The sequence below is a fragment of the Zosterops lateralis genome (genome assembly GCF_965231275.1).
Source record: "Zosterops lateralis genome assembly, chromosome: 9".
Classification (NCBI taxonomy): Eukaryota; Metazoa; Chordata; class Aves; order Passeriformes; family Zosteropidae; genus Zosterops; species Zosterops lateralis.
Window position 1 is genome coordinate 1,025,360 of NC_139769.1, and position 13,039 is coordinate 1,038,398.

At 49.3% G+C, this 13,039-nt stretch overlaps 1 protein-coding gene across 1 annotated transcript; it reads right to left on the minus strand.

Moving 5' to 3' along the window:
- Positions 1–278: 278 nt before the first annotated feature.
- On the minus strand, positions 279–12,385 carry LRRC40 (leucine rich repeat containing 40; the record flags this gene model as incomplete). The annotated part of the gene is made up of 15 exons (XM_083867966.1): positions 279–521; positions 1,149–1,334; positions 1,516–1,593; positions 2,349–2,459; positions 3,480–3,587; positions 4,025–4,133; positions 4,844–4,889; positions 7,307–7,397; positions 8,336–8,508; positions 9,037–9,179; positions 9,430–9,553; positions 9,912–10,041; positions 10,733–10,806; positions 11,023–11,204; positions 12,226–12,385. 15 exons carry the CDS (start codon positions 12,383–12,385, stop codon positions 416–418), a joined length of 1,821 nt encoding a protein of 606 aa, XP_083724092.1. The 3' UTR covers positions 279–415.
- Between the last annotated feature and the right edge of the window lie 654 nt (positions 12,386–13,039).

The following is a 13,039-nucleotide window of genomic DNA, read 5'->3' on the forward strand; positions in this document are numbered from 1 at the left end:
TTCCAGCAGTGCCCTGGGCCAGGCAGGCTCAGCAGGGAATTCCCAGGCTCAGAGCTGACATGGGAACGCCCAGGGCTCAGCAGGGAATGCCCAGGGGTCAGGAAAGAATTCCCAGGGCTCTGGGATGAGGTGGGAGTGGCCAGGGCTCAGCAAGGAATGCCCAGGGCTCAGGTGGGGATGCAGCCCCACAGGTATTCCAGCACGGCAGCTGTGCCCTTGGCCAGGCCAAGCTCAGGAAGGAATTCCCAGGGCTGAGGGATAAGGTGGGAATGCCCAGGGCTCAGGTGGGGATGTGGCTCTGCAGGTATTCCAGCACTGCAGCAGTGCCCTTGGCCAGGCTCAGGGCTGAGGTGGGAATGCCCAGAGCTCAGGGATGAGGAGGAAAGGCCCAGGGCTCATCAGGGAGGGCCCAGGCTCAGGTGGGGATGCGGCTCCTCAGGTATTCCAGCACGGCAGCAGTGCCCTTGGCCAGCACGGCGGCGCGGGGCGTGCGGAACGGGTTCCCCTCCAGCAGCAGGCTCCTGCAAACAGGGATCAGTTACTGGGGTAAAACCTGCCTGTAACCCACACACACAGCCACTGCATGCAGATTTCTGAGGCCTTTGAAACTCCTGGGTGATTCCTCTTCACTCCTGCTAAAGGAGTTTGGGTTTCTGCCTCCCTCATTCTCAGCAGCTGAGCTTTGAGACAGCTGAGTTTTAATTTATGCTGATAAATCAGTGGGGGTGTAGCACACACCCCACTCTCTCAGCCCCTGCCAGGAGGAGTGAGAAGAGAACTTCTGAGATATAGGAACAGAATTCCAGAGAGGCTGAGGCTGGAGGGGAGCAGGGGGTCAGCTGCTCCAGCCTCCCTGCTCAGTGGGTGCTGCACCAGCAGCGTGACTGGGAGCACAGGAAATGTCACCCCCAAAGCTCCACCACGAGCTTCACACAGCCCACAGACCCTCAGCATCAGCTCTGGATGATGAAAACAACTCCCACAGCTCCCTGAGAAATTAGGGAAGAGATTATGGAAGGAATTATGTTCTACAGATGGTCAGAGAGACTCTTTTCAGGCAAACCCTGCCAATGGGTGCTTGTTCCTCTGGTAAACATTCCCTGAAGAACTCAGACAGGAAATGTGTTTATAACCAGAATTCCACACACCTGAGGTTCTCACAGTTGCCCAGCTCTGGGGGCACCTGCAGGAGATCATTGTTCTGTAGGTCCAGAGTTCCCAGCTTTTCCATCCCCTTCAGCTGCACGGGGTCGATGGATCCCACCTGGTTGTTGCTGAGCAGGATGGTCTCCAGGGCTGGGAGCTGATACAGGACACTGGGAAACACCTTGAACCTTCAGGAAGAGAAAGGAGGGATAGTCAGAAACGGGGCATTCAAAAGAGGAGCACTTCATGGCAGCTCCCAGCTCGTTGATGCAGCTCCTTGTTCTCACATCGCAGGAAAATTGTGTCAAATTCAGCCCAGCTCTTTTTATTATTGTGTTAAAATAAAAAACAAACTGAAGAGTTGCTCACCTATTAAAGGCAAGGTTTATTGTGTGCAGTCTTTTCAGTGCCTCCATTTCCTCAGGCAAGGCTGTCAGAACATTGTTTCTGTTATGGAAGAAAGACAAACAAGAAGCACCAAACTCAGTCAGGGGTTTGGCTGAGAATTCCCAGATCAGCTCCACAGCCTGGGGCCAGTTCACTGCCTCGTAACAGGGGCAAGAACATGCCAGGGATTCCCAGTTCTGCCAGGAGGACACTCACAGCCTGTCCTCTGAAGATTCTCAAGTATTCCCAAGCACCAGCCAACTGCACAAACCTGCCTGGAATTTTAACTCTGGAAATTTTCCAGAGGAAAGCTTATCAAAGTGCCCAGATCCTGGAGCCCAAGTGGATCAGGTCACTCTAAAGCTCCCCAAAATGAATGGATTGAGCTAACCCTGATCTAAACAAAGCCAGGAGCATTTCTCAGGAATCAGAGGAGGCAAGGTGACAACAAGGAACCATCTCTTGCCTCTCTTTCCAGCAGTGCAACAAAATCTGCACTTTCTCTGTCCTAATTCCCAGGATTTTTTTGGTGTGGTTTTCTTCTGAGGAGTGATGAGAGTGTTTTGAAATAGCAACACCTCAGAGCCCTTCTCTGACTGAGGCAGGATCTCTCCTGCAGCAAGTCTCAGAACTGCTCCATTTCTTTTTGTGCCTTCTTTAAAAGCAAGGCCCAAATTTAGGCCACATCCTATTCCTGCTCTGCCACGGAGGAATTTTGGGAGTGAGAGATGATTTCAGTGCTGCCAGCCCACTGGAACAGATGGCTGCTTTAGGGAGGCAGGGAAAAGAAGTTCCCAGCAACACACACCACCAACCTGAGATCCAAATGTGTCAGTTTGTGGAGCAGGCACAGCTCCGAGGAGATGGAGGAGATTTTGTTGAAGCCCAGGCTGACATCACAAACTGAGTCTTTCAGCTCCACCAGCCTGAAGCACAAAGGGAAGATTCTCTCATTAGGGAAGCTCGTGTAAGTTTTTTTAATAACTTGGTTTATTCTACAAATCAAGGACATGTTGTGGTTTTTTTTTTCTGAAGGGATTTTGGGGAGATGATGGATGGAATGTCACCTGTGAGAGCTGCTGCTTCTCCAGCCAAGCTCAAATTATTTTTCTACAGTTAACAGATTGCATTTTCTCTCACAGACATTGCTACCAAAGCCTCCACAGTAAATACAGCCAGGAGCTATTTCAGAGAGCATGGCACAGGTGACATCACTGCCACCTCCTGCCCTGGAGATGTTTTAACACAGACTTTACTCACTTTCTTCTACAGCCAAAAAGCCTGACCAAAAAAAAAAAATCTCATTTTTTTCCCATCTTTTATTTCTTCTCCCCTGTTGTGCTGTTACAAATTCTGGGGAGTATCTGCTGCTGCTGCTTGTGGAAGGTTATTTATTGTATAAAGGTTTTAACAGCTCAAAAAGTTCCCTGCTGAACCCCTCAAACAGAATCCCTGGCTCAGCCCTAAAACAAAAGGCAAATAAATGAGAAATGTCTGGATTGGGATGGAATTCTGAGGCAGCTGCACATTCCCCAACACCTATCTCAGGGAATTCAGCAGCCTCTCACAAAACATGGGATGCACAACCAGCAGTTCCCAAAATTGAGTGTCCAGAAGCCTTTTTGTTTGCTGGTGGTGGGATTGCACCTCTCCAAGCTGTCTGTGCCAGAGGTTCAGTGCTCAGCACACTGATCTGTCCTCCAAAACCGGTGTGGATGATTTTTTGGGGCTCCCAGAGACACAGCAAAGCTTCCTCCTCACACAGAGGGATGATTTATTCCCAGCAGTGCCAGGAAAAGCCTTTCCTTGTCTGTGACTGGCCCCAGTGACTGCACAGCCCCTCACACTGGGATCTGTGTGCACAAACAGCTCAGGGAGACGTGAGGATGCTGAAAAACAAACCCAGGAGAGCAAATCCCAGGTGGGAAAGGCCTCCCCAGCAGTACCTGGGGGGGATCTCCCTGAGCTGGTTCTTGCTGAAGTTGACGGTGGCCACGGGGTTGGCGCCCACGGCGTCGAACACGGCGTCGGGGATCTCGGCAGCCTGCTTGTCACTGGGACAGAGAGACACCAATTAACCCCTGCTGCTAATTAACAGGCCTTCCTCTAGAGCACAGGTAACAGCTCCCAGCACTGCCCCATGCCCACAGTGTCACCACACAGGATTGTTTTTGTCCTGTCCCAAGGAATGACTTGAGCAGACACTCTGCTGCTACAAGAGATTTAGTGAAAATCACAAAGAGTTTCAAAGGTACTAAAAGCACCTGCTGGGATCCATACTGCAGAATATTTGATAATGGAAAAAAGAATTAAAATTCAAACCCCACAGTCTAAACCTGCCCATTCCCAAGCACAGGAATTAAAGGGGGAAATCCCCACGTGCAGCAGAGTTTGGTGTATAATGAAGGTGGGAAAAAAAAAACAAAACCTCATAAGCATAAAACAGGACAGTGTTCTTACAACTTGAGGAATGGGTGACATTCCCAAATACCTGTATTCCAGTAATTTCAGTGTGGTTATGGCGTGGATGTTGACCTTGGATTGGCTGGGAAGAGTCATGGCTGTCACAGGAGGCTCCTCATGGGGACCAGGTCCCTCATCTGGGGACAGCACAGGGGACAGGGACACACTGAGCTGCTCTGAGTGGCCCCAGGCAGCTGCCACCACCCCTCTGTAATCCTGCTCTGCTCTGGCTCAACTCAAGATCATCACAGTTGGGTTATTTCAATCATTTCCTAATAAAGGGTTTTTTAACAGCTTGGATTTGGGGCGTTATTTTAGGGTGAAGGAGGGAGAAGGGTTGACCTGGACTTTGAGAAGCAGGGGAGGGAGCACTGGAGATGTGCTGGTGGCAGGGAGCTGCAAACTACAAAAATCAGGGAATTCTGACCTAGAAACGATGACTTAGAGCATTTTTATCCACACCAGCACATCTGACCACAATTTCAGTTAAAGCATTAATATTTACAATCCCTCCTCTGTGAAGTTTCTTCTGATTGCTCCCCACAATCCACATGAAAAAGCTCCTGCACACCTGAAATGGGAATTCCCATCCAGCTGAGCAGGGTGACTCTGGTTTTGTAAAGGATATTCCTCAATTCAGAGTTTTTATTATTCAGAATATTTATTATTTAGCTAATAGGATAAGAAAAAGAAATAGAAATATCACAGCAAAGTGTTGAGTAAAGGAAAATATCACTGCAGGACAACTGGGGGGATGTGGGTTTAAACCACCATCCTCCCTAAATTCTAATTTACTTTAATTTCTTACAATATTCTCCTTAAAATGAAGAGGAAGAAAGCAACATACCTTGGATTTTGCTTCTCAGATATTTCAGCAGCTCCTGGGTGCCTTTCTTTAAAAAACAAACAAAGCCCAAGTCACTCAGCAGTATTTGTGACAAAAGGGTCTCCTTTTGTAGCTCTTTATGTGAAGATTTTTGCCACTTCCAAGAGCAAGCAAAAAACTCCCAATGAGCTTTATTTTCTTTTTTAAAAGCTCCAGCACCATTTGCTGAGGAGAACACATTTACAGTTTGCCAGTAAAGCTGATTGCTCATTGCTCTGGTGCTTTTTTATGGCCCTAATCATAAACTCTGGGAAAATCATGGTAGTTTGTATCACTTGCAGGGATTTTTAACAGCTCCAAAGATTTCCTTCAGTCTTCTCACAGGAACTTCCAGTGGTCAGACACAGTTGCCACCTGCATAAACCTGTGAGTAGTGAAGCCAAATCTCCTCTGCACTGTTTGTTTTAGGAGAAAGGCAGGTTGGGGGGATGATTTTACAGGTTTGAGGTATGATTTTACAGGTCTGGGTTATGATTTCACAGATTTGGAATACGATTTTACAGGTTTGGAGTATGATTTCACAGGTTTGGAGTATGATTTCACAGGACTGGGATATGATTTCAAGGTTTGGGGTATGATTTTACAGGTTTGGGGTATGATTTCACAGTTTGGGGTACAATTTCACAGGTCTGGGTTATGATTTCACGGATTTGGAATACGATTTCACAGGTTTGGGGTATGATTTTACAGATCTGGGATATGATTTCATAGATTTGGGGTATGATTTCACAGGTTTAGGGTATGATTTTACAGGTTTGGAGTATGATTTCACAGATTTGGGGTATGATTTTACAGGTTTGGGGTACAATTTCACAGGTTTGAGGTATGATTTTACAGGTTTGGGGTATGATTTTACAGGTTTGGAGTACGATTTTACAGGTTTCAGAACCAGGGATTGATTTGAAGTTCTGGATGTGAATGAACATCTCTCATTCCAGCTGACACAGCCTAAGGGACTGGATGAACACAAAGGGATAAAGGAGATTAAAGTGGATGTTGGAAAGGAAGGAATTGTCACAAGGAGACAGAGTTGGGCTGTGCTGAGCATGGCAAGGGAAACCCACAGGGAACAAGGGAAGTTGTGAGTGAAAGGTGAAGGTCAAACTGAAATGTCAGAAACAGACACAGGGGGAGGAAAGCAGAGAGCCAGGCAAAGCTCCAGAGCCAAGTAGTGGCAGGGGAGTTAACAAAAACAGAGCAGGATTTACCAGAAATCAACTGGAAATTCATCAAGAACCAGGAATGGGGTTGGGACTGCAATGAGAGGCCTGAGGAAGAGAAGGTGAGCTGGGCAGGGCTGGAGAGGAGAAGAAAGGAACCTGCTGCTCCCTCCACACTCACCCCAGTGCTTTTATCTCAGTTTCCACCTGCTCCAAGCAGTGCCTGGGGAGCCCTAAAGCTCCTCCATCAATTGCTCCTCTAAATCAAGTGGAAAAAAATCCAGCCAGGCAGAGGAAATTGCAGGGAGATGAATTTACAGCGCTGGTGATGGATCCAGGCAGCAGAAATAGAGCTCCTGGTGCCTGGCCTTTGCTCCAGGTGGGAAATACAGCCCAGGAGTGACAAGTGCAGCTGAAGCAGCAAATCCTCAGTGATCCAGGAAGAGCAGAAGTGCAGCAGCCCTGACTCAGACTCCTTTCCAGGAGCACTTTGGACAAGTGCTCATTAACTCAGTGCACACTCTGCTCCCTCAGCCAGGCACAGAGGGTTTCCCCCTCTGCTGACAGATGTTACAGATTTCATTGCAACACTGACTTGTCAGTTCTGCTTATTTTTGGAGCATCCCAGTGCTTTGGGAACATGGATTTTACAGCCCTGGCAAAGGCACAGAAGGAGGAATGTACAGCACCAGTGAGGAGAGGGGTTTGCCAGGGAAAAAATAACAGGGAATTCTGCAGCAGGAGTTGTGCAGCCTCCCTGCTGCCCTAAGGACTCTTTTTCTTGGGAACAATTCACACCCTCCCTGCAAGAGAAGAGAGAACTGAATCCTAGATCCTTAATTAAGATAAGACCTTAAAGCCATGGCAGGGACACCTCCCACTGTCTCAGGATGCTCCAAATTCCATCCAGCCTGGCCTTGGGCACATCCAGGGGCAGCCACAGCTGCTCTGGGCACCCTGAGGGAACAATTCCTGCCCAATATCCCATCCTTCCCTGCCCTCTGGCAGTGGGAAGCCATTCCCTGTGTCCTGTCCTTCATCTCTTGACCAAAGTCCCTCCTCAGCTCTCTTGGAGTTCCTTCAGGCCCTGCAAGGCCACACTGAGCTCACCCCAAAGCTTCTCCTGTCCAGGGTGAACATTCCCAGCTCTCCCAGCAGAGCTGCTCCATCCCTCTGCCCATCCTGGAGCCTCCTCTGGATTCTCTCCAGCAGCTCCAGCTCCTCCTTTTACAGATGTTCACACACACACAACCCCAGTGCTCACCTGCAGCAGGTCTCTCCGAATGGTCCTCAAAGGATTTCCCTCCAGGGCCAGGAATTTCAGCTGGGGGAGGTTCCCCAGGGTGTAAGGCAACCTGCAGAGGGAAACTACTGATTGCAAAGCAGCTCCAAAACAACTGCTAAAAAATGGTCAGAGGGGATAGTGAAGCTCAGGTTCAAAGGAAAAGATGCAGAATCCCAGATTAATTCAGGCTGGAAAAGCTCTCCCAGACCACCAAGTCCAAGCTGTGCCTGATCCCCACCTTGTCCCCAGCCCAGAGCACTAAGTGCCACCTCCAGCCCTTCCTGGGACCTCCAGGGATGGGGATCCAAACCCCTCTGGGCACTGCCAAGGCCTGAGCTCCCTTTCCATGGGGAAATTCCTGCTGGGATCCACCCTGAGCCTCCCCTGGCCCAGCCTGAGGCCGTTCCCTCTCCTCCTGTCCCTGTTCCCTGGGAGCAGATCCCAAATCCCCCCCGGCTGTCCCCTCCTGGCAGGGACTTGTGCAGAGCCACAGGGTCCCCCCTGAGCCTCCTTTTCTCCAGGCTCAGCCCCTTCCCAGCTCCCTCAGCCCCTCCTGGGGCTCCATTCCCTTCCCCAGCTCCCTCAGCCCCTCCTGGGGCTCCAGACCCTTCCCCAGCTCCCTCAGCCCCTCCTGGGGCTCCAGACCCTTCCCCAGCTCCCTCAGCCCCTCCTGGGGCTCCAGACCCTTCCCCAGCTCCCTCAGCCCCTCCTGGGGCTCCAGACCCTTCCCCAACTCCCTCAGCCCCTCCTGGGGCTCCAGACTCTTCCCCAGCTCCCTCAGCCCCTCCTGGGGCTCCAGACCCTTCCCCAGCTCCCTCAGCTGCTCCTCACAGCACTTCCAAGTCACACTTAAGTGACAGGCAGAACACAGAACATTTTACAAGTCCCAGTTTGATCACAGCAATGACACAGAGGGTTCCCTCATTTCAGGACTGAGTCATTCCCTCTGTGCCCTTCCTACAGGAAGGAAGGAGCTGCCAGCACCCAGCCCAGGTGTGTCACTATTACCTACTGATGTCATTGTTGGCCAGGTCGAGCCTCTCCAGCTTCTGCAGCAGGCTGATCTCCTCGGGCACTGCCTTGATCTTATTGTCCCTGAGCTCCAGCACACACAGGGAGCTCAGCTGTTTCAGGTTCTCTGCATTCAGGGTTTCAATCTGGTTCTCCCCAGCGTGTAACTCCTACGGGAACAAAAAGCACCACAAGTGTGGTAAAATTACTTTGTAATTTATCCCTGTAGTCATCAGTATGATGATGTGGAGAATATGGACATCTCGATTCCCCTTCATCTGCCCACAAAATACCTGGATATAACCTGATTATGTTAAAAGGAAAAACAGAGTATTTATTTACTCTGTAGTTACAAACAAAAAATGATAATGAACAAAGAGGATTTATCCGGAAGAAGTTCTCAGAGATAAAAAAGAAGTGTTGAAAAATAACAGTATTAGATCCAGATTTCAGTCAGTCCCCTCCTAAACACTTTTTATTTTCCAAATCTGCAAAGTCCTGCAAACTCACCTTTCAAAAGGCTGAATAATGAGGGCAGTAAGAGAAGTTGCTCATGGGGATGCATCAAACAGAGTTCTAAACACAGAGCTGCCATCTGGTTTTGATCAGAGCACCTCACAAGAGTTTGTGTTTAAAGTCACTGTCATTCTCCCAAAGTTTACAGCAAATTTCCAGCAGGGCAGCCATTCCGAGCTCACCTTCAGTAACTTGCAGGAGGGAAACTCGGGCAGGGAACGCAGTTTGTTTTTCCTCAGGTAAAGCTGCTCCAGGGATGCCATGGTTGCTAATTTAGGAGGCACCGTTTCCAGGTGATTTTTGGTACAATCCAGCTGCCTCAAGCCTGTGGAAGTCAATGTCCAGGGACAAACAGAAAGAGGAGATGATAAAAATATCTTTCTACAGCAGCATAATTGTCCTGGGGTTTAATTTAAAACAAACACAACAACATTTTGCCAAACAGATTCTAGAAATAATAACTCTGATTTTCTTGAGGAAACAGCAACTCTTTAAGGATCTATTTTAAAACCCTGCTGAACATAAGCACAGCACTGGCTGCCTGGCATTCAATAACCAGAGGAAAAGTGATTTACTTTTCATGGCACTGAGATCTGCAGGCAGCTCCTTGAGCTGGTTCCAGGCCAGGTTGAGGCGCACCAGGTTCACCAGCAGAGCAAAGCTGGTGGGGATGGCTGTCAGCTGGTTGTTGGACACGTCCTGTAGATTGAAACACAGAGACAGGGAGGTGAGAGGTGTCTGAAACATCCCAGGAGTGCTGCTACTGCAAAGTTAATTAGTGGCAGAACAGTAAAATTAGGTGGCTGACAAGTGGTACAAGTGTGAGAGAAGAAATGACTCCCCCAGGACTGACAGATCACCGGGGATTTCAGTTTTCCCAAAATATGTCACACCAACAACAGACTAAAAACAAACCCCACCGTGCAACAACTGACATTGCAACAGTTGCTGGAATATTCCCCAAGTTCTGCCACTGAACCCCGAGGGATTTTTAACTAGCAGGGGGAATAAATCCTTTCCAAACAACAACAAAAAGAGGTTTGAAGTTGTGCTTTACCAGCTCCTCCAGGCTGAGGAGCTGCCCCAGCCCCTCGGGCAGCTGGCTCAGCTCGTTGTGCTGCACCAGGAGGCTCCTCAGACGGGGCAGCTGCAGCAGCTCCTCGGGAAGGCTCCGCAGTTTGTTGTGGCTGGGGTGGGAACACGGAACACAAAGGGAAAGGACAAACACTCAGGAGTTTTTAGGAATGTAACTGCACACAGGACATTTGTGTCCCACAGCCTGCTGGTCAGGACTTTGTCACCTCTAAGGAAAATCTGGCTCCTGGGAGCAATTAATTCTCTTTATTTATTTGTTCAAGAAGAGTTTTAATCCTGCTCTGAATTGACAACATTCCAGAGGGATCTCAGGGGGGTTTTTTTATGTGCTTCATACACACCGTGGTGGCATAACCTCTCCTTGTGCACAAATTTACAAAATTACCCCAGTAAACAGAAGATTCTGAACCTTCCAGCACAAACAAGATCTACAGAGTTATTTACAAAGTGCATTATTCATGACTGGAAATGTTTTATCCTCAGAACGGCCAGACTGAAGCAAATAAATGCAAACAAATATTTTGTGTATGATTATTCAGAACATCACTGTTTGCACCTTCCAAGCAATTGTGACTTTGAGTGTCAGTGAAAACAATTTCAACAAACTCAAGGCCACCAGTTTTGATCCAAAACAGATAATATAACATATTTAATATAAAATAATACTCTACAGTGAGTAATGTGGAATTAATTCTTTGAAAGAAAGGCTGCTATCCTGCGATCTCTATTCACACTGAAAGTCACTGCAGCATTTCTTGTGTTTGTTCTGTAACGTGGCCTTACCTGACATCGAGTTTCTGGAGATTTTCAAGTTGCCCTAAAGCTGAAGGAAGTGATGTCAGTTGATTGTCATGCACCTGGAAAAGGGAGGTTTTAGAACACAGTTACTAATTTGTACCTCGGAGGGTTTTTTTTTTTTGGGAAGGATTCCTCCCCAACATCCCATCCATCCCTGCCCTCTGGCAGCAGGAAGCCATCCCCCCTTGTCCTGGCACTCCAGGCACCAGTGAAATGGAAAAAAAAGAGCCACGACAACGTTTCCTCGTGTCCTGCCAAGGGATCCCTGTACTCACATCCAGCATGGTGAGGGCAGGCAGCAGCTGCACGTCCTCCGAGAGGCTCTGCAGCTTGTTGGAGGCCAGGATGAGCTTGGTGAGGTCCGTCTGCTCCCACCAGCGATCGGCAGCCCCGAAGGACAAGTTCTGCTGCGCCTCCTCTGGAACGTCCAGGTTGATCCTCCACACGTGTTCGGGCACTGCGGGACAGACACAGCACCTGCTGAACCCTGTGGGTGTTTGCTCTGAGAGTTCACTGTCCAGAGGGCTTTTTGTGTATTAAATCATCCAGTGGCTTGGGCTGGAAGGGATCGTAATGATCATCTAGTTCCAACCCTTCTGCCTTGGTAGATAACATGCATACAAACAGATATACATGGAAATATACAGATAGATACATATGGGAATATACAGATAGATATATATGGAAATATACAGATAGTTAGATATGGAAATATACAGATAAATAGATATGGATATATACAGATAGATAAATGTATATGGATGCATACAGGCATATGCATATGTGTGTACATATATAAAAACATACATATATACATAGGTACATACATATATATATGTACACACTCTCACATATATAATACACACATCTCTATAGTCACTCTACATATATATATATATACACGTTCTCACATATATAATACACACATCCCCATAGTCACTCTATATATATATATGTACATACACGCTCTCACATATATAATACGCACATCCCCATAGTCACTCTCTATTTATATATATATATACATACATGCTTTCACATATATAATACACACATCCCTATAGTCACTCTATATATATATATGTATATATACGCTCTCACATATATAATACACACATCTCTATAGTCACTATATATATACACATATGCTCTCACATATATAATACACACATCCCTATAGTCACTCTACATATATATATGTATATATACACTCTCACATGTATAATACACACATCCCTATAGCCACTCTACAGCCCATTATTGTGTTCTAGAGACATTTTTACCGAGGCTACAACAACAACAAGAAGCCGACAGAAACATGCCAGAAACAGACAGCAGTGAGTCGATGGCGAGCAGATGGGGAGCCCCTCCCGCCCCTCCCGGACGCGCTGCCCGGAGCCCCGCGGGGTTCCCTGGCCAGGAAGACCCCTGGGGTTCCAGGGCCGGGAGGGCCCCTCGGTCGGGCCGGGCTCACGCACCGTGGGTGAGGCCGCGTCCCGCCAGGTTGAGCTGCCCGCTGCGCCGCGCCAACCGCAGCAGCCCCTGCGGCACCGGCGGCTCCGGCTCGGCCGCCCTCCGGAACCCCGGCCCCGCGCCGCCACCGCCACCGCCCGCCCGCGCCCGCCGAGCCGCCGCCATCCCCGACACAGCCCGAGCGGGAAGGGAGCCGCCGGCTGCCGGGGCTCGGGGCTCGGGGCTCGGTGCCGGAGCCGCCTCCCAGGCGGGGCCCCGCGGGCGGACCCGGCCCAGCCCCGGCCCAGCCCCGGCGCCGCCATTTCCCGCCCCGCCGGGCTGAAATGGAGCCCCGGATCGTGCCCAGGAGCTCGGGGTGAGCCCTGACCGAGCTGCTCGGGGTGTTGTACACGGACACGCGAGGAATAGCAAAGGAAACGGCGCTTTTACATCAGTTTATTGGTTTTTCTTTCCGCCTTAGCCCCGCGCGCAGCTGCACTGCAGATTCCTGAGGGGCTGTGGGGAGCTGGGCTCGATGATCTGCACGGTGTGTTACAACCTCAGCAGAATCTTAGGATGGTTTAGGTTGGGAGGGGTTTAAAACTCATCTCGTTTCTCCTCTGCCATGGGAAGAGACACTTTCCACTCTCCCAGTTGCTCCAAGCCCCATCCAGCCTGGCCTGGGACACTTCAGGGATCCACAGCTTCTCTGGGAATTCCTGTGCCAGGGCCTGCCCTCCCTCCCAGGAAACAATTCTTGTTTAAAATCTCATCTAAACCAGCACATGGAATCAGCCCCGTCTCTGCAGAGCCCACCAGAAGCTCCCAGTGAGAGGAAAA